This window comes from Phoenix dactylifera, chromosome 8, assembly GCF_051530095.1.
Source record: "Phoenix dactylifera cultivar Ajwa chromosome 8, Ajwa_hap1_PhDact_Kaust_v1.1, whole genome shotgun sequence".
Lineage (NCBI taxonomy): Eukaryota > Viridiplantae > Streptophyta > Magnoliopsida > Arecales > Arecaceae > Phoenix > Phoenix dactylifera.
Window position 1 is genome coordinate 25,032,505 of NC_143197.1, and position 22,113 is coordinate 25,054,617.

Genomic DNA, 22,113 nt, shown 5'->3' on the forward strand with positions numbered 1-22,113 from the left:
GATTAATGATGGGGGACCTCGAGCTCGTCGAGGCGGTGTCTCGATTCCGTAATCGACGTTTCTGGCTCATTAATGAGTGTGCCGTTACGGGGTTTGAAACGGACACGCGACGCGACCCGAGGTCGGACGCTTTCGATTTCATGTTACTGGATCATAATTCCGAAGAAGTGGAGGCCTCATCGGGGCTCCACGTGTCCCAGATCTTATTAAACGAGGGGAGCGGGGGTTACGTCCGCTCGTTCCTCCAGACGATTTGATTCTGTGGACCCATGATGAGGCCCCGAGATCCGATGGGACAACGCTTCGATTTCGTATCCGATTTATTAAACCGGAGTGAATACGGTGCCTCGGCTTCCGAGGTCGACACGTGGCGCAACCCGGGGGGATGGGAACCGACCCCGTCGATCTGGGCCGTCAGGAGGGTCTATATAAACCCCACGAGTCTGCCCTAAAGGACTTGTTTGGCTGCCTCTTATTTTCGTCGTCTTTCCCCCCTGCTTTCTCCCTCAGCTGAGTCTTACTGGTGGTGCCCGGAGCGATTTCCGGCAATGTCCAGTAGGTTTTCTTCCCGTTTTCACTAGGGTTTCCTCTTTTCTCCTCCTCGTCAACCTCCATTTTCTACTCTTAACTTTTGCTCCACTCTTCCGTGAGAATGGGTTCCGGTCCCGAAGAGGTTGGGTCGAGTCTGTCGGAAGAGGAGCTGGAGTTAATCCGCTCCCGTTTCTTCTTCCAGCCCGGGTTTCGCCTTGAAACCGCAGGGCCAGAAGACAGGGTGACGCAGCCGCCCCCAGGTCGGATCGCAGTTTACCGCGAGACACTTTGGGCGGGCCTGCGTTTTCCCGCCCATGAGTTCGTGAGCAACTTGCTGGCCGAGTACCAACTCGTCCCGGCGCAGTTGGCTCCGAACTCATGGAGGACCATAATTGGGTTTTTATCCCTGTGCCTCGGGCACGGAATCCCGATTTCGGTAGGCCTTTTTCGCCGGTGTTTTCTGTTAAAGAAAAATCCGGCGGACGTAGGGTGGTTATATTTCGCCTTTCGGGGCGGTATGTCACTCTTCCGGGGCGCCCCTTCCTCGATTCACGAGTGGAAGAGGAAGTTTTTCTTTCTGGCGTCTGCGGCGCCTTGGGGGTTCGAGCCAAGGTGGGGACACCCTCGGCTGAAGGCCCTCAACAAACTCTCCGAGCCCACGGGGAGGGAGCTGAGGACCCTGGACTCTTTGCGAGCCCTCGAGAGGGGCAACGACCTGACCGAGCTCCTGCGGGAGGACGCCCTGGCGAGCGTGGGTCTGAGCTCGGCGCGCCCCGAGGGTAAGGGCGGTTGCATTATTCTATTTATTTATTTCTTGTTCTCCGTCTTTACGGTCACTGGTCTGACTCTTAACAAAATTCTTGATTTCAGATATTCCACGCATGCCGACCAGCAACACATCACTTTTCTCTCGCCTGAGGAGGCGAGAGGCCGAGGCCGGGGGTGCTGTGCCCCAGCCTCGGAAGAGGGCGAGGACGGACGGCGCTTCTTCGTCGGCCGGGACGAGTGGCCCCGAGGCGGGGGCCCCTGCAGCCGACCCGAGGCGGGAGCGGGTTGTTGGTGATGCGGGCCCGTCGGCCCCTCCTTGCCCTACCCCCCTTTCCCAGCGGGGGGAGCCGTCCGTGGTCCGGCCGCAGCAGCCAGGACCCGGGCTTACCCGAGGCACCGAGGCGAGCGGCTCCGGGACCTCGGGTTCGATCGTGCCGAGCTCTTCTCGGGCTTTCCGGGAAGAGTCGGCCGAGCCGGACTCTCCTATTCCCGAGGGGCGCTCGGCCTTTCAAAATGCCGAGGTTGCACGCTCCATGTTGCGGCGTGCGGTGCTTCCAGCGGACCGGGCCGTGTTCCGGGGTATTTCGCTGGAGGAGGTCGTCGGCAGTGCTTACTGCAACACTGCCCGGGTAAGCTTTCTTCTTAATTTCCCCAAGTTTTTAGCGTACATATGTGCTTTTCAACTCACAATACCCTCGTTTCTTTCTTTTCAGCATATTCTCGAGCTCGACACCATGGCGTTCATCGCCCATGGGTATCGGGAAGAAGTTCAACAACTCGGCCAGCAACTGGAGCCGGCCAAGAAAAGAGTCGCCGAGCTGGAGGCGGCGTTGGCCGCGGCCGAGGCTCGGTGGACAGCCACCGAGGCTGAGCGCCTTGCCATGATGGGGGCGCTCGAGGAGGAGAAGGCGGCTCATGCCCTGACCAGGGCAACCATGCGCGGCACGGAGGCGCGCTTAGGGGAGGTCCAGGCCAGGGTCGCGGCCCTCGAGTATGAGGAGGGGGTCTTGCGCCTCCGACTCGGGCAACTTGAGGCCCGGGAGAGGAGGGCCCTCGAACGAGCCGAGCATGCTGTGGAACTCTTCAAAGAGTCGCAAGAGTTCCGCGACATGTTGGAGGAGGAGACGGTCGACGGTTTCCTTCGAGGCTTCGAGAACTTCCGGGACCAGGTGCGCCGGTACTGCCCTCAGTACGACTTCTCGACGGTCCGTCCGAGGGAGGATCGGGGCTGGGGGTCCGACGTGCAAGCCCTTCCTGCCATCCTGACGTCCGAGGCGGGAATATACGAGCAGGACCCCGCCGAGCCTTCGACGGGGGTAGCCGAGGCGGACGGTGTCATGGAGGCGGCTCCGGCGGCCGAGATCGATGTTGTCCCGGAGGCGGCGCCCGAAGCTCCTGCTCCCGGCCCCGAGCCTGTTCCGGAGGAAGATCATGAGGTCATCAATGTGCCGGATGACCCCCCGGATGTGGCTCCCGCCGCTTAGGACTTAAGCATATTTTTCTTTTCTTTTTTATTGTATCCGGGGTCGGCCCTTGAGTGGCCGACTTCCAATTTTGTAATTGGCCTTCCGGCCCTTTGTTAATGAAGAAATGTTTGTCATTCTGTGTTCATCTTTCCCTCTGTTGTCGTGGATGAGGCTAGAACCTTGGCTAACCGCCTTGACGACCTCTAACTTCGTATTTTAATCTTTGGGCTGCTTAACGAAGCTGCCCTTTTCCCTGGCTATATCTTAGCCTTCTCGGATTCCAGTCGTCTCGACCAAAGGGAGCTCCGAGCTTAGGTTTCTAGAAAATTTCTCTAAGTTCTATAACTCGGATCTTAGAGTCGTGGGAGTTGCCACGTTTGGCCTTTAGGAAAATCTTAAGGCACCGAGGTCGGGCCTTAGCCCTTCAAGTGGGACCGGAATAGGTCTATTCGTGCCGCTATTCGGGGAGTTTAGTCGGGTTTCCGAACTCAACTCCGAACCTCTCATAGGGAGCGCGGGCTACTAAACAAGTTATTGCCGAAGGTTTTCATAGTTATCGTCTTCGGACCCTGCCGAGATTTCGGTGAACAAGGCTGGGATTCCCAAAGATTGCCTTGGTACCTGTGCTTGGCTGGTACATTCGTGGCCGGGACCACTTTTCCAGCTGGACGTCGGAGTTTACTTAGAAGAGCCGAGTTGGGCCCTACTTTATGAAGCCTTAGTACGGATTACGGAGACTTGACGAACAGAGCAGGCATAATGAGGTTGGGAGGTCGGTCTTAAGCCGACCCAGCGAAGAAGCCCGGCTTTGGGGCAAAATAAGACTCCAACATTGGACGAGATCTCGCTCGGCAATATGTAGATAAAATTTGACAAGGAGGGCGTCTAGTTGGGTGTACCTCTTGCATTCTCGGGGTCATGCTTCGCATGGTGGAGTAGGTCGCTTCCCTTCCTCGTCGACCTCCGGAGTCATTTTTGACTTGTAAAAGGGGCTCGGGCTTCCCATGGACCCGGCGACTCCTGCCGGAGTTGAGAGAATCTGGGGAGGCTCTGTTGATTTGTAGCCCTTTTTGAGATCGAGGGGGCTTAAGACCCTATGGTCGGACCTCGGAGCGCCTCAACCTTGGTCGAGGGATCTCACATCAGGTCGGCGGGTTCGTGGACGCTTTGCTGACCTGTGATACCTCCCGAGGTCGAGGGAGTCTGGTTCTCTACGGTCGACCCTCGGGGCATCCCGACCTTAGTCGAGGGATCGTTCGTCAGGTCGGCTGGTCTGGGCATGCTCTACCGACCGGCGACGCTTCCCGAGGTCGAGGGAGTCTGGTTCTCTACGGTCGACCCTCGGGGCATCCCGACCTTAGTCGAGGGATCGCTCGCTTCGGGAATCGGGGATCGTCGACCGCTCCCGGGGGTCCACTTTGTGGCGCCCCGGGTGGAGCCACCCTTTCCACCCCTCACGGCGCCTTTCCGAGGTCGAGGGAGTCTGGTTCTCTACGGTTGACCCTCGGGGCATCCCGACCTTAGTCGAGGGATCGTTCGTCAGGTCGGCTGGTCTGGGCACGCTCTACCGACCGGCGACGCTTCCCGAGGTCGAGGGAGTCTGGTTCTCTACGGTCGACCCTCGGGGCATCCCGACCTTAGTCGAGGGATCGCTCGCTTCGGGGATCGGGGATCGTTGACCGCTCCCGGGGGTCCACTTTGTGGCGCCCCGGGTGGAGCCACCCTTTCCACCCCTCACGGCGCCTTCCCGAGGTCGAGGGAGTCTGGTTCTCTACGGTCGACCCTCGGGGCATCCCGACCTTAGTCGAGGGATCGTTCGTCAGGTCGGCTGGTCTGGGCACGCTCTACCGACCGGCGACGCTTCCCGAGGTCGAGGGAGTCTGGTTCTCTACGGTCGACCCTCGGGGCATCCCGACCTTAGTCGAGGGATCGCTCGCTTCGGGGATTGGGGATCGTCGACCGCTCCTGGGGGTCCACTTTGTGGCGCCCCGGGTGGAGCCACCCTTTCCACCCCTTACGGCGCCTTCCCGAGGTCGAGGGAGTCTGGTTCTCTACGGTCGACCCTCGGGGCATCCCAACCTTAGTCGAGGGATCGTTCGTCAGGTCGGCTGGTCTGGGCACGCTCTACCGACCGGCGACGCTTCCCGAGGTCGAGGGAGTCTGGTTCTCTACGGTCGACCCTCGGGGCATCCCAACCTTAGTCGAGGGATCGCTCGCTTCGGGGATTGGGGATCGTCGACCGCTCCCGGGGGTCCACTTTGTGGCGCCCCGGGTGGAGCCACCCTTTCCACCCCTTACGGCGCCTTCCCGAGGTCGAGGGAGTCTGGTTCTCTACGGTCGACCCTCGGGGCATCCCGACCTTAGTCGAGGAGGCGCTACGGGGGGCCGCGAAGGTACTACCCCGTTGTTGGTGTCGAGCGCCACGGGGGACTGCGAAGGTACTACCCCATCTTCCCGAAGTGTCGAGGGGTCTGAACACGCACTGTCGACACTCGGGGCATCTCGACCTTAGTCGAGGAATCTTGCACCAGTCGACGTTTCACCGTCCTGCGATTCTTCCCGAGGTCGAGGGAGTTTGGGACTCTACGGTCGAGCCTCGAGGCATCCCGATTTTGGCCAGGGGATCTGAGGATCACAGACGACCCAATATTAGAAGAGGATTACAGTCATCAAAATGAGAGAAATATTTGCAGAAAAAGGAGCTGAGTCCATTATCTTGATTATCTTGAACCCCTTGGGGTTTCACTGGTAGTACATTCGTAAATTCTCGGAGTTCCAGCTTCGTGGGATCAGAGTCCCTTCCAGGGACTTCAATTTGTACGCCCCTGGTCGTTGTACCCGGGCGATTTGATACGGTCCTTCCCAGTTTGGGGCGAGCTTTCCTTGCTCGGTTGGTTGAGAAGCCTCGGCTTTCCTAAGGACGAGGTCCCCTACTTTGAAGAGCTTGGGCTTAACTCTGGAGTTGTAGTATTGGGCCGTTCGCTGTTGATATCTAGCCATGCGCACCCGGGCGACCTCTCTTGTCTCTTCGACGAGGTCCAAATTGCTCCTGAGCTGGGAGGAATTGGTATCGGGGTCGTAATGCTCCACCCTCAGAGAAGGCAAGCCGAGCTCCAATGGGATGACGGCCTCAGTGCCGTACGCTAGGTTGAAGGGGGTCTCTCCCATGGGCAGTCGGAACGTGGTCCGGTACGCCCAAAGGACATTGTACAAGTCCTCGACCCACTGTCCTTTGGACCGATCAAGCCTAGCTTTGAGTCCCTGCAAAATAGTTCGGTTAGTTACCTCAGTTTTCCCGTTTGTCTGGGGATGGGCAACCGAGGCGAAGCGATGATCAATGCCGAGCTCAGAGCAAAACTCCCTGAAATGAACATTGTCAAATTGTCGACCATTGTCAGATATAAGGATACGGGGTAGTCCGAATCGGCAGATTATAGACTTCCACACGAAGTCCCGCATCTTTTGCTCGGTGATCCGGGCAACAGGTTCGGCCTCGACCCATTTGGTGAAGTAGTTGATGGAGACGACCAGGAACTTTCTCTGTCCGGTGGCCAGGGGAAAGGGCCTCAGGATGTCGATCCCCCATTGGGCAAACGGCCAGGGGGCGATGATGGAGGTCAGCAGAGCTGAAGGTCGGCGCTGGATATTGGCGTTTCGTTGGCACCGATCGCACTGCGGACGAAATCCGTTGCGTCCTTCTGGAGTGTGGGCCAGTAGTATCCCTGCCGCAGGATCTTATGGGCCAAGGCTCGACCCCCCAGGTGATTTCCGCAGATCCCTTCATGGACCTCTCGGAGGGCGTAGTCCGCCTCGGAGGGGCGGAGGCATCTGAGAAGGGGAGAAGTAAATGATTGTCGATAGAGTTTATTCTCGTACAAGACATACCGGGGAGCCTGGCGCTTGATTCGGTGAGCCTCCGTCTCGTCATGAGGTAGAGTTCCGTCCTGAAGATAGCAGACGAGCCCGTCGATCCAGCTTGGCTCGGAGTCGATGCACATAGTGGGCTCGGGTTCCTCCGTGCTGGGGACCCGAAGATACTCGAGCGCTGTTCCCTTGGGAAGCTCGCTCATGCGGGAGGTGGCCAGTTTGGATAGCTGGTCTGCCCTGAGGTTTTCCGCTCTGGGAATATACTGAATATTGAAAGAATTCAGGGCAGATGTGAGTTCCCGCACCTTTTGGAGATACTTTTGCATGGATGGCTCTTTAGCTTCAAAATCTCCTTGGACCTGGTTCACCACCAGCTGGGAGTCGCTAAAGGCCGTCAGGTCTCCCACTTTTAGTTCTTTCGCCAGCTTGAGCCCGGCGATGAGAGCCTCATACTCGGCCTCACTGTTCGAGGCCGGAAACTCGAGGCGCAGAGCTTGCTCGGCCACCACTCCATCTGGACTGGTGAGGATAAGTCCGGCCCCGCTGCCCCCCGGGGTCGAAGACCCATCTGAGTGCAGGACCCATGGCTGTTTCGGGGTCTCCTCCACGGACTCAGATGGCGGCTCGGGGTCGTCCGGAAGGGTGCACTCCACGATGAAGTTGGCGAGTATCTGAGCTTTGATAGCCGGCCTGGGCCGATATTCTAGGTCGAATTCCCCGAGCTCGACCGCCCATTTGGCGATCCTCCCCGCACGATCCGACCTCTGCAATATCTGCTTCATAGGCTGGTCGGTTAATATAGCTATCGTGTGGGCTTGGAAGTAAGGCCTGAGTCTCCGAGCCGAGATGATGAGAGCGAAGATGGTCTTCTCAAGTTTAGAATATCGGGTCTCAGCATCCCTGAGAACCCGGCTGGTGTAATAGACCGGCTTTTGGAGCTTGTCTTCTTCCCGGACGAGGACCGAGCTTACTGCAGCTGGGGAGACGGCCAGATATAAGTAAAGAATTTCGCCCTTCTGGGGCTTGGTGAGCAGCGGGGGAGAGGCCAGAAGGCTCCGAAGCTCTTCAAAGGCTTGCTGGCATTCTTCTGTCCACCGGAAGTCTTTCGGCCGTTTGAGGCTCTTGAAGAAGGGGAGGCAACGCTCGGCTGATCGAGAAACAAACCTTCCCAGGGCAGCTACCCGCCCCGCGAGCCGCTGCACCTCCTTAACTGTCTTTGGAGGCGACATCTCTTGCAGTGCCCGGATTTTCTCCGGGTTGGCTTCAATTCCGCGTTGGGTCACTATGAAACCCAGGAACTTGCCCGAGGTGACTCCGAACGCGCACTTCGCCAGATTGAGTTTCATTTGGTATTTTCTGAGCTTGGCGAAGGTCTCGCTGAGATCGGCTATGTGGTGTTCCGCCGCTTGGCTCTTTACCAGCATGTCGTCCACATAGACTTCCATGTTCCGGCCGATCTGGTCTTTAAAGATTTGGCTGACCAGTCTCTGATAGGTGGCCCCAGCGTTTTTCAGGCCAAAGGGCATCACCTTGTAGCAGTAGGTGCCCTTGTCGGTGATGAAGGCCGTCTTCTCCTCGTCTTCTGGCGCCATTCGGATTTGGTTGTATCCTGAAAAGGCGTCCATAAAAGTTAGCAGTTGGTGTCCTGAAGTGGAGTCGACGAGCTGGTCGATGCTCGGGAGAGGGAAGCTGTCTTTTGGGCAGGCCTTGTTCAGGTCGGTGTAGTCCACGCACATACGCCATTTTCCGTTGGCCTTCTTTACGAGGACTACATTGGCGAGCCAATCCGGGTAGGAGACCTCCCGGATGAAGCCGGCTCCGAGGAGTTTGTCCACCTCCTCGGCCGCAGCTCATTGTCGCTCAGGGGCAGAGCCTCTTTTCTTCTGCTTTACAGGCCTGCTGGTTGGCCTCACCTGGAGTCGGTGGACCATGACCTCGGGGTCAATTCCTGGCACGTCCGCGGGCGACCAGGCGAAGACGTCAGCGTTGTCCCGCAGGAAGCTGACGAGGCGATTCCTCTCATGGGCGCCGAGGCCGGAGCCAACCTGCACGGTTAGCTCGGAAAAATTTTCTTGTAGTGGGATTTGAATAAGGAGCTCACCGGGCTCTACTTGCTTCTTCCAGAGGGTGTCCCTCGCATCGAGGGTTTTTATGGGCAGTGAAGGGCCCATCGGGCGGTCTGGTGCCTCGGCTGGTTGCTTTACTGTGTGGGCCGCCATGTAGCATTGCTTGGCGACCAGTTGGTCTCCGCGGACCTCGCCCACTCCTTGGCCGGTGGGGAACCGCATGAGCAAATGGCGAGTTGAAACCACGGCTCGAAGGGCGTTTAACCCTGGGCGCCCAAGGATGGCGTTGTAGACCGAGGGCAGACGGACCACCAGGAAGTCCGTCCTCACAGTGCTCTCCCGAGGGGCGGGGCCAACTGTGACAAGGAAGCTAGCCTCACCTTCAACCGGGACCGCATCTCCGGTAAACCCGACCAGCGGGGCATTGATTCTCCGGAGGTGTCCTTCTGTCAAACCCATTTTTTGGTAGGCATGGTAGTACAAAATGTTGGCTGAGCTTCCATTGTCAACTAGGACACGCTTTACATCAAACCTATTTACAATCATTGAGATGACCACAGCGTCATCGTGAGGAGTCTCGACCCCTTCTAAGTCCTCGTCCGAGAACGAGATGACTTCATCAGTGCGTGGGCGCTTCGGGGGTGCTCCCTGGGCGGCTGTTCCTGCCGAGGTCCGCCCAATCATGTTGATGGTGCCGGCGATAGGCCTGTTGCCGCCAGGATTTTCGGTTGGTGCGACATTCTCCGCCGGCCTCCTTTCCTCATGTCGGTTCCTCACGAACCGGTTGAGTACTCCCCGTCTGATGAGCGCTTCTATCTCGTCCCGGAGTTGGAAGCAGTCCTCCGTGTCGTGCCCGCGATCTCGGTGGAAGCGGCAGTACTTCCTGGAATTTCGGGGAAATCCCGTGTCTCGCATAGGAAGCGGGGGTCGAAAGAAGTCCCGACCCTCAATTTCCATCAGGATCTCGGCCCGAGGAGCATTGACGGGTGTATAGTTCTCGTACCTCGCCTGGTACGTCCGGGGCCGTGGTGGAGACCTCGGACGAGGAGGTGTCCTCTGCTGAGGTCGCCCCTGCTGACGGGGCGGGCTCCTCAGTCTGGGGAGATTCTTCTCTCGGCGGGGAGACCGGCTCCTTTGTCGACCGCGCTCCTCGCGGCGCTTCTTCCGCTTCTTCGAGGTGGGCTCGATTGCCCCCCGCCTGGAGGCGACTGCCTCCTCGGCCTTGGCATACTTCCGGGCTCGGGCCAGCATTTCGGAGAAGTCGGCCGGGAAGCTCTTCTCGATGGAGAAGAGGAATCGGTAGGAGCGGACCCCAGTCTTCAGAGCCGGCATGGCTATCGACTGGTCTAGCTCGCGAACCTCCCATGTGGCGGCGGTAAAGCGGTCCAGGTACTCTTTGAGGGATTCCCCCTCCTTCTGCTTGATGTCCAGGAGGGAGTCTGATGTCCGTCGCTGGCGCCGGCTGGCAGCAAAGTTGGTGGCGAACTGCCTGCCGAGCTGCTCAAAAGAGGACACCGTGTTCGGCTTCAGACCAGAGAACCAAAGCCGAGCGGTCCCTCGGAGGGTTGCTGGGAAGGCCTTGCAGAGTATGGCCTCCGAGGACCCTTGTAGGGCCATGAGGGCCCGATAACTCTCCAAGTGGTCGAGGGGGTCGGTGATTCCGCTGTAGGGCTCCACCTGAGGCATTTTGAACCCCGCGGGAACTGGCTCGTCCTCGATCTGGCGGGAGAAGGGGGACTTGGTAGTGAACTCAAAGTCCCCTTCCTGTCTTGCCTTCTTGCTGTGGAGTGCCGCAATCTGGCGCTCCAGATGCTCGACTTTTCGGTCGAGCTCCCCCACCCGTGGGATTGTCGCTGTGGTTTGCGCCAGCTCACGGTGATCCGGGGCTGACTCCGCCTCAGAAAGTTGGGGTCTCCGGTCGAAACCTTCTCCCGGTAACTCTCTCCGGGGAGAAGCTCGTTCTCCATTGTTGGCTCTGGAGGAGCCATGCAAATTTTGGCTGGGGAGAACCGGGCCGTTGGGGAGACACTCCGGCGGGGCCTGGGCCTGCGGGGGAAGTGCCGGTAAAGCCTCCACGCGCCGTAGGCCCTGAACGGCGGCGGCCAGGGCCTGGACTTGCTGTGCCAGGGCATTGAACTGTTCCGGCTGGACCTAAGGAGCTGGGTCAGCCGGAGTTGGAGAATTCTGGACGGAGTGTCCAGGACTTTGCGGGGGACGCCGGGAGACGTTAGAGGTTCCCTTACTTCTCAACTTCATGACTGCTACTCGGTCCATTCCTCTAGCGCCAACTGTTGCTGGAAATTGGACCCGGGGGCAATCTTCGGTCGAGGAGAGGGAACGACTGTTAGTCCTCACGGCGGGGCGGCGGTCTGTCGGCGGGCGGCGTCCTCCGTCCGAGGCGGTCGGAGAGAAGGAACAGCAGGTCCTCGCAGCGGGGCGGCGATCCGTCGGCTGGCGGCGTCCTCCGTCCGGGTGCCTGCACACGAACCGGTGGCCGAGTTCTCCGGCGCCGGCCCTCCGACGCTCAAGTCAGGGAGGGGGCAAATAGTGGGGAGAAGGAGATAAACAGTGATTTTTGGGTGTATGAATGTTCCGATCCCCTCTTGGGAGGCCAAGGCTCCCTTTTATATGCGGGGGTCGGTTTACCTGTGATGTAACAGGGCGAGGCCGTAGTACGGCTTGGCATGTTGTTCAGGTCGGCGCTCGGTCAGGCGAATCATTGCACTGATGTCGGCGGTATGGCCGAGATCAGAGACTTATCATAGTCGACTAGACCCTGCTGGGTCGATTTGCCGTGGAGAGCTGGGGATCCGTAGATGTCAGGAGCCATGCGCATTTATTGTGGAGTAAGTTAGAGATCCGCATTTATTATGGAGTAAGCCGGAGGTCCGCATTATTGGTGGAGTAAGCCGGAGGTCCGCATTATTGGTGGAGTAAGCCGGAGATCCGCATTTATTATGGAGTAAGCCGGAGATCCGCATTTATTGTTGAGTGTGCCGGAAGATTACAGCGGCCATGCGCAATAAATGCCGGAGGGGTGTTAGAGTACGGTCCTCGGACATCGGGGTTTCTCTTAGGTCGGAGGTTTCGGGGTCGGTCGTCTTGTGGCCGAGCGTTCCGAGGTCGGACGCTGACTTCGGCTGTCCGGGGTCGGAGGTTGTACGGCTTCTTAGGGGCATTTATGTCATTTGGGGGGAAACTTTATTCCCCCCAACAGATAAGTAAATCATCTTTCAGGTTTCAGCTATTTTCAGGCAGTCCGCATGCAGGGATGGTTCAGACTTTAAGTTCTGCATGTCTCTATTTATGACAAAATTCACTTTAGAGTTGTGATCAACCTGATCCCAAGCAGCCTGACCCACTCGTTTCAATTGGTCTGGGCTGAGGTTTGTCACCTTGACTTAGCTTGGGATCAAGAGTTTCCATTTGACGCAAGTTAGATTGGGTTAGGGTTAGGGTTAAACTCCCTCCAACCCGACAATACAACCTGATTCAATCCAGCAGAATGGATGAATAAAAAATATTTTCAAATTTCAGATGAAATACTTCAATTTTATTTGACTCTCTCTTTAAGCCTCCTGATATACAACTTCACATCGTGAAACCAATTTTATATTCATAAAATATTTAAATGCTTATACAAGGTTTTAGATTACAGCCATTATTTAGTTCATATAATAGTTTTTAGGTTACAAATTCACTATTCATCTCTCGCCAATTCCAATTCAAACCAAGCCCATGTCAATGGTTCCATCTCCAGCTGAGGCTCAGGCCAATCTCAGTCTTGGACCATTCCAGCCTGTTGACAGTTCCTACAAGTTGGGAAAATGGCAGCAATCTGCAACTTCTGCAATGATTCATCCAGAGGATATCTGCTATTCCAACTAGCTGAAGGTTCTTGCTTCACCGGCAGCTCTGAATTGGATGACAAACTAAAGTCAGAACTCGACCCAAACCAAACCAATCCATGTTAAGCCATTTCTTGCATTGATTTGTTTGAAGAAGAGCTTCTTTGATCTCCCTTTCACCCCACATAGCTGACAGTCTCTTCCAACCATGAGAGACAAGATACACATGTTTTATAATAAGTTTGTCAAAAAAGTTGAGGGTCTAGAGTCGTCCTTAGCTGCTCATAAAGCAAAGAGTAAGTGCTTTTATATTAAATCATTCCAACATGATGTATGAGGATCAATTAGTGTCTCCAACTTGTGATGTATTATATTATAATCAAAACTTCATTAATTTATCACTTCTAGAGATCATCAACTAAATTTTCAATTCCCTATTGTATGTTTCAACTCCTTGAGCTTCAAGAAAACTTCTTGCGCAGCCAGAATCAAATAGCATATGCATCAACTTGCAAGTCGGGGCCACCATCTCCATTTGTTTATTCCTGTGATATGTTTAAACTCCTGCAAGAAAACTTCTTGCCCCGCAAGAATCCAATAGCATATGCATCAACTTGCACATCAGCGCCATTATCTACATTTGTCTATTTCTGATTGTCTTCAGCTCTGATACCCAAGGAATGGAACTATATATAACACAAGAATTCTATCATTGTATGCCAAGATATCTAGATATCTTAATTGATAGGCTAAAAGACAAGGCATGGAGCTCTCCTCTTTGCAGCCAGTCTTCTTCTTCTTCCTCCTTCCCCTCTTCTTCTTCCTCTTCTTCTACCAGAATCCAGCAAAGAAACGTAACTCCACAAAGCTCAAAACCTACCCACTGCTAGGAAACCTCCCTCAGTACCTTCAAAACCGCCACAGATTCCTCGAATGGTCAACCGAAATACTCATCAAAGCCCCAACCTACACAGTGACACTCCAGAGCCCAGGGCAGGTCAGTGGAGTCATCACAGCCAACACCTTAAATGTTGAGCACATGCTGAAAACCAACTTTGTGAACTACCCAAGAGGCGAGCGGTCCATTGCCATGCTGGAGGACTTCCTTGGTCAAGGGATCTTCAACTCTGACGGTGAGCACTGGAAGTGGCAGCGGAAGGCAGCGAGCTATGAATTCAATAAGAAGTCACTTCGAAACTTTGTGGTGGACACTGTGCAGTATGAGATAGTCAAAAGGTTGTTACCTTTACTCAAGAAGGCCAGCAAAAAGAATGAGATTGTAAACCTGCAAGATGTTCTAGAACGCTTTGCATTTGATAACATCTGCAAGGTGGCCTTCAATGAAGACCCTGCCTGCCTTGCTGAAGAGAGATCCAGCGATATGGTCTCTTCAGACTTCATGAAAGCCTTCGAAGAAGCACAGAATATTGTTGTCGGACGATTTTTGGATGCACTGAAGGTCACCTGGAGGATCAAGAAGCTACTCAACATTGGATCCGAGAGGCGGCTAAAACAACTAATTTCAATTGTTCACAACTATTCCATGAATATCATTAGATCAAGGAGGGAGAGACCTTTGGACCAGTACAATGATCTTCTGTCACGGTTTGCTTCAAACAAAGACAATACAGAAGAATTCCTTCGAGATGTTGTGACAAACTTCCTTATTGCTGGCCGTGAGACGACATCATCAGCACTGACATGGTTCTTCTGGCTCCTCTCTACAAGACCTGATGTGGAGAAAAAGATACTAGAAGAAGTCAGATCAGTCCAGGCCCTGAATCAGAATTCAAATGAGACATTTAGTTTCGATGAGCTTCGTGAGATGCATTATCTCCATGCTGCAATATCAGAGTCGATGAGGTTGTACCCTCCTGTGCCCATTGACACACAGTCATGCAAAGAAGATGACACCATGCCTGATAGAACCTTTGTAGGTAAAGGATGGTCTGTCACTTATAGTGCTTATGCTATGGGAAGGATGGAACACATCTGGGGGAAGGACTGCAATGACTACAAACCAGAGAGATGGTTGGAAAACGGGGTTTTCCAGCCAGAAAATCCATTCAAGTATCCAGTGTTTCATGCTGGTCCCAGGATGTGCTTGGGGAAGGAGATGGCATACATACAGATGAAGTCGATCGTAGCTTGTGTGCTTGAAAGGTTTGAAATCAATGTTGTGGGGAAGGACAAAAGTCCAGAGCATATACTCTCAGTGACCCTGAGGATGAAAGGAGGTTTGCCAATTCAGGTTAAAGAGAGAGAGTTGATGTGAATCATGTGATAAACTAAAAGGCTAAGGTGACATGCAAACAATCGTATCTGCATTATGCAAAGACTAGCATGTAGCTTGTAGGATTTGGGTTATGTTGTAATAATTTTGTTTTTCCAGTCCTATATGTTACCAAAAAGGGAAAAACATGCAGCTTTATTTGTCATGGTTTTGCATTTAACAAAAATGAGTAGATTATGCTGATAGAAACAAAAGTGACTATGTTGATCCATCTTAATATAAGCTATGTATTCCAGACCTCAAATCCACAGTAAACCTAATGAACATAGTTGCTATTTAAACTTTAAGCTCTGTTCCATGTCAGCATCCAATCAATCAATATATTTTGATGTTATTTATGTATAATTTAACAAGGCTAAAACAAAATATATAAACATATAAATAATCTATTAAAATATAAAAAATATGAATTATCTATTTATTTATTTATTTTGGGTCAGGTAAGGTCATGAAGGATGGGAAAACAATGAAAAATGAAGTAAATCTTGAATGAGACTTATGACAAAGGTCATGAAGACAAGTTACATTGTGGAAGATATAGCACTAGGCATGCAGTCATGGGCATGACAAGATCCATTCAGGTAAATAAATATGGTGGAAATCATTGATTATATCAAGGCTTATTGGCAATTATCTCCCTAAAATTTTTCTTTCTACCATCCTTTGCCCTCAATCGTTATGCAGGAGTTCAAGGAATCAGGAAGGAATGGAATAGCTGTGATATTTTATTTCGAATTTTCAGAAAAATACTGACTGCAATGACTACAAACAAGAAACAAGGCCAGAAAATGGGGTCTTTCAGACAGAAAGTACATTTCAGCATCCAGTGTTTCATGATGGTCCAAAGATGTGCTTGGGGAAGACGAAGATGGCATACATACAAATGAAGTCAAGTGCATCTTGTGTACTTGAAAGATTTCAAATGTGTTGCAGGGAAGGATGAAATTCCGGAGCTACCCTCACTAACCCTGAGGATGAAAGGAGCATTGCCAATTCAGGTTAGCAAAAGAGTTAATATGATGAACTAAGAGTGTTCGTGGCATGAAAAACTGCATCCATATTATGATGTGACTACCCTGTAGGCCCTGCAATCATATGGTTTCAGTTATAGTGCCATGATTTTAGTAATGCAATTTTGTAGGTCATGGCTTTGCATTCAATATAAATGGATATATGTACAAAATCACGACAATCCTACCAGTGGCAAACAGAAGGAGCTCCTCTTGCTAAATGTTATCCTGAAGGTTCAAGGAAGTTCAACATGCAAACACGTCTTTACAATTACAAACCTCAATAACAAAGAAATGACTACTTAATGACACAACAGGGCAGTTGAATGCCCAACACAAACCATAACTTGGAATCTAGAAGTTGAAATCAGCGTACCAGATACTCCACTTACAAGAACACTTGTAACTCTGACTGAATTGAAAGGGCCAAACAGATAAAACAGCCATTAAGATAATTTTCACGCTGCCTAGGCCCATAGACTGCAAGAGTCCAATAACATGTGCCTCAAGCCTAACATCATCACTCTATTTATAACTAAGAGCAACTTTTCCGATCCATTCTCTATAACCTAATTCCTTTGTATCCTTAACAAAAATAAGGGCTATATGAAAAAATAAGGGCCATAGAAACATGAAACTCTTGCATTTGTTGTCAACATCTGATCAATTAAAAATAACCAATATGGAAAAACCCCTCCCCTGCCAAATATCTAGCTTTTCTATCTTCCTCATCTTCCAAGCTTCCTCTTTTGCAATCATAATCTGGTCAGAACAGACACTTCACCATTTCAATAGAAGTGCAACAGCAATTTTGTTAATGAGTAAGAAAAGCCCAGGTGGAACAAACAAGGCATGCAGTTGGTAATGCCTTATTATTAATTAAAGTGATTAGGATGACATGAGTACAAAACAACCAAATTCAAAGAAAGATAGTTCAAAAATTACACCCTAGTTTGATTTTAGATTAACCTAGCAGCTGCAATCATATTTGACAAGCAAATGAGATGTTCTTCAAACAATAATATCCAAGCATCACTTTGCTCATTAAATTGCAGTTTCCAATTCAGAGAGACACTATTTAACTATAGCTTTTGATAAAGCAGTATCCAGTGCCTTAACACTCCAGAAAATTCGAAATAAGATATCCCTGCTATCCCGTTCCTTCCTGATCCCTTGAACTCCTGGATAATGATTGAGGGCAAATGATGGTTGCAACAATAATTTTGAGAAGATAATTGCCTATAAGCCTTGATATAAACAATGATTTCCACCATATTTCCCTAAGGTTACCTCAATGGATCTTGTCGTGTCCATGATTTCATGTCTAGTGCTAAACCTTCCACAATGTAAATTGTCTTCATGACCTCTGTCATAAATTCCATCCAAGATTTACAAAATTTTCCATTGTTTCCAATCCTTCAACCTGTATCTTAAGCACTGTCCTTGCTACAGTCATCCTGACCTACAAAGCACATTGACAAACCACATTATAGTGGTCATTGTGAAAAGCTCATTAATATATATAAGTCTTACCACATCCACATTGGTTTGGCTAAATTGATCCCATTTCTTGTTCTTATCTAAGTATGCTGAAGCTTTTTTTTTAACTTTCCATTCTTGATACTTTCATCCAAGAATTTGTTGGTCTTCATGTGATTGTTAACAAGCAAATTGATCCATGAGATTTTTTTTTGTTGCAACTAACTTTGGCTTCTGATGCATATCATGGTATGCCATACCGTACCGAACCAGACGGTACCGGACATACCGTACCGTACTATACCGGTACCGGTGGCATACCGACCCTCAGTATGCCAAAAAAAATTCGTACCATACCGATACTATGCTGGTGTGGCACTGGTACAGGTCCAGTACCGGTACGGCGAACCTTGATGCACATTAACTAAATCAACTTAAACATTTCTACCTCATCTTATCCTCTATTTCTCTAAGTACAAAGTTTTGTTTGATGTACTTGCTTTTGTCTCTATTCTTCTTATTTTTACAAAACATTGATCTCGACATTAGCATCTGCCATGCTCTCACCACTCAACAACTTAAGCATCCTTTGATTAGAATGATGTATTACTGGCACAGCCTTCAATAAGATACTAGTTATTATAAGCCAAAGTCACCAAAATATTATAGAGAAAAATAGTTCTGGCATTTATGTTGTAGCAGCCAACAAAATTACAGAAAACATCACCTAAAATTAGGAAGAATATGTAAGATGAAAGCTTCATAAATCACTGATAAAGGGATTACATATATAAAAATGAAGTAGAGTTTACTGAACCTACAAAGAAGTAGTCTCACTCATGTGCTTCTGAGCAGATGAGTTCTAATAATAGTACTTAGACCCAGACAGAGATCAGCATAGATACTGATGCATGCTTCTAACTTCTTTGAAAGAAAAAAGGAACAAAAGAAAAGAAAAAAGAGGGACAATGTAGTCAAGCATTTCTTCAAAAGAAAATACATGATAACTCTTGCAAATCAAATAGCTAGTTTTTTTTATTAATTTATAGAACAGCAACTGAAACATGTAGCGCTCACCCGCAGTCTTTTCACCATGAATGTTGACACTGGCTTAACAAAAGAACCTCTAGCAAGGAAAAGTTTTGATCCATGTGGAGTGTATATATCATCAATGCAAGGAACATATGCCCCCTAGAATAAACTTTTTTTGTTATGCCAATCAAAATTAATTGGCAGGCAAAGATTCCTTTAATGTATCTTTCACAAGATTTGGAGGGATGACAAGTGGAGCTAATAGCATTGATCAAAGCTATAAGAAGAATCTGCTTGGAAATAGCTTAGCTTGCCTAGATGGCACAACTTGCATCTAGTTTTTATTTACTTGGGGGTCCATAATCCAAGTTCAACCAAGATTAGGGTCGGGGCAGTGTCTTGTCTGAAAACTAAAAGTAGTACAAGCTCCAGCATTCATGTCCCTGATCAGGTTGAAAAAAAAACATGTGGCAGTCTCCATACATGCAGGACTAAGCAATACGCGAAGTGGCTCCATGAAGTATATGATGATGATGAAATGATCGAGTTTGAGAAGAAGGTGAGGTTGTTTTCTCTTACGACGTAAATATGCGAAGGATTGGAAAATAGACATTTATAAATGATGGCTTTGTTATGTGTATCAGCAAAATCTATGCAAATTATATGCACACACTAAATTTAGGAATGGAGAGGAGAAAACCCTTATTGCATGAAAAAAAGGACGAGAAAAAAGACTCGGAAAAACAGATTGGAGGCTTTGGAAATTTAAACCATTGCGAGCTGAACTACTTCGCTTTGCGATCAGAACAAAATTATTTTATAGAAAAAAAAAAAGAGAGGAGAAAGAAGGTTACCCAGATAAGTTCTTTGAGGTTGATGCGCTGGAGGATCCCGTGGGCATGAGGAGAGGGCTTCAGGTTAGAAATGATGGTTTATATTGAAAGGATATCGTGCACCATTGTCAACGGGGATGTAGCTCAAATGGTAGAGCGCTCGCTTTGCATGCGAGAGGTACAGGGTTCGATCCCCTGCATCTCCACGATAGTCTTGTTTTTTTTACTTTTTTATTCTTAAGATCCATTTTTTGTATGCTTTATTTTTACTCTTTTTAATGGTAAGTGACTTACCCTTCCTTCCATTTACTTCCAATAAATAAATCAAAATGCTTGATTTTGCTGTTTTTATCAAATTTGGATTTGCTTTGCATGCTTCTTACCCTTGATTTTTTTTTTATTATCCTATCAGATGCAATACGGACTAGGTTGGTTAGAACTAACCTAATTTTATTCGGTTCTTAATTTTTGGAATCGGAATTGAATCATACATGATTGGAACCAATTCAATCCTATCAAGACCAAGTTGGCCGTCGGATATCTATTTCTTAAAAATAATAGAATAAAATATTATTTTTTTATAATTATATTAAATCTAATGAATGGTAACAAATTTTGGAGAATTAAAATTAATAGCAAATTTGTGTTATGGATATCAAATGTCAAGAAAGAACCTACGGAGATGTATAATCAAGGAAGAGGGAAATGAGTAAGCATTCAAATATCTAATACAAGCGTTGAGGAGGGAGAGGACAGTGACAGAGGGTTGAAGAGAATGTAGTATAGTCACAGCTGAAAGTGTGAAAGCTGACATACTGGAGGCACAAGAGGCGTAGGCAGTGAGGGGCTTCCTGCAAGGTGGGGAAGGAGGTTGGAGAAATGGTGGAGGTGACCAAGAAAGAGATAGAAGAAGATAAAATATAAGAGAGAGAGATAAATCTGAAAAAAACAATTTTAGATTTAATTACAATAAAAACCAAATGTGATAAGGTTAGGAGATGTGCACAATATTAGGGTTAGCAGGAGTGGTATGCTATTTTGGAAAATTGACAATACATGATACCTAATCATATATGCATATTATTTATATTATTCTATGTACTATATTATGATATATGATATATACACATATTATACACGGAAGAGTTCGGATTGAGTTAGGCTATCCCCAATCTCGAACTAAAACTCAAACAATTCCAATCAACTTTAAAAATTGGAATAGAAACCAACCCAATTGATTTTAGCGCCCGAACCAAACTAACTCAAGAATTCTTGGGTTGATCCTAACTCATGTGCACCACTACCCTAGCATTTTTTTTTTTTATGGCTTTGAGAGGCACACGAGAAGGCCTACCTTTCTTGTTTTCTTTATAACTTTCATTGAAAGGAAAACTATGGAAAAGAAAAAAGGAAAGATATATGCTTGTCAAATTTGTTACTTTCGTAATGAAACAAACAAACATAGAATCTTTTAAAAAAATAAGTTTTCCCAGTAATTTTTCTTGCAGCTGAACATGCCTGAAATCTACAAAACATAATAATTTAGGCATATGGGGTTAAATAAAATAAGATATGACAATTATACAAGTATGCAACCTTCTTCAATCTTCTCCATGATTAAGATTATTATATTTTAATTTCTAGGGGATCCAAAAAAAAGTTGCTTGACTGATTTAGCTTACAGTCATCAATGTAGGCTTACACGATCTATCATACGTTTACTTTAAGATTTCCGAATGTTAGAGTGAGCATGGTGCATTGGTTAGTCATGTATGATGTAGAGGGGTTTTTTTCCCATTTATAAAAGGCAAAACACTTTCCTGTTCTATGTATAGAGTCCCACTTGAAATTATCCGCATATGATAGATTGATAATCCATCAACTTATATAATATGATAATCCATCAACTTATTTGTATCATGTAATATGCCTCTCATTTGATTGCATTGTGTTTATTTCTTTTTTCAAAAATTATGTCACTTCATTAATACATCCTTCCTCTTGTACATGTGGTTTCCAACTTTGTGTAGGAATGACACTATATTTTTCCCATATCGAGACCTTCAAACCAATTACAAATACATATTTGTTGTTATTTTACCAAGTCAAGTTTTCTACAAGATTTTTCTGAGTGAAACAATTATTATAGTATTTTCTGTCATAATAGGAGTCAACAATTTATATAGGTAAAATAACATTATGAACTCCATATGACACTCTTTATGATATAGAAATACTGTTTTTGTGAACTAGGATGGAAAGCTATTTAAAGTGTATTAAGCTAAATTAATAATCAAAAAACTAATAATAACCCATTTCTGTTACCTAATCTCAAAAGGAACCTATTACTATTAAATATTGATCACTACTACTCAAAATAAAGGTAATTAATGGTTACCATGTAAGTGCTTGCCTTCTAGGATTCACTAAACTTTATATAATGTGGTTGCACAAGGTAGAAAACAACATTGAATTGTCCCCTTCGGTTGCCAAATTGTAATAAAGAGCGAGTTTGTAGTTTTGGTTACCAAATTGTTCCCTCCGGTGAGTTCCCAATGGACAATTGTCAAACCACTCGATTATGAAAACATCATTGAAAGATCTTGTGTCATCTTTAAAATGTAAACTGGAAAATATGGTGATTGGATGCAACTTAATTGTCATGAATGGAAAACAAGAGGGGTGGAGGGTCAAATGTGACTTAGTTAGCTTTGATGTTGCCAGGTCTCCGCGAAACTGCCAAATGGGCATACGTTGACTTTAACTTATACCATGTTTTAGCTAAAATTTAGCAGGTTAACTAACAATCAATAGTTTATAATCTAGAAGATGCATGTCACTCCTCAAAGCCAACTTAATAAGAATCATGCTATAGACATGCATAGATATCTTACGTGCCATTTATGTGTCAATGTGAATG

At 48.6% G+C, this 22,113-nt stretch overlaps 1 protein-coding gene and 1 non-coding gene across 2 annotated transcripts; both read left to right on the plus strand.

Annotated features, from left to right (window-relative positions):
* The first annotated feature begins 13,214 nt into the window (after positions 1-13,214).
* Positions 13,215-14,984, plus strand: LOC103706277 (cytochrome P450 CYP94D108). The gene has a single exon (XM_008790335.6). It carries the CDS (start codon positions 13,310-13,312, stop codon positions 14,819-14,821), a length of 1,512 nt encoding a protein of 503 aa, XP_008788557.3. The 5' UTR covers positions 13,215-13,309; the 3' UTR covers positions 14,822-14,984.
* A 4,342-nt stretch (positions 14,985-19,326) lies between these two features.
* TRNAA-UGC (transfer RNA alanine (anticodon UGC)) lies at positions 19,327-19,399 on the plus strand. The gene has a single exon. It is a non-coding gene; the product is annotated as a tRNA-Ala (tRNA).
* The last annotated feature ends 2,714 nt before the right edge of the window (positions 19,400-22,113 follow it).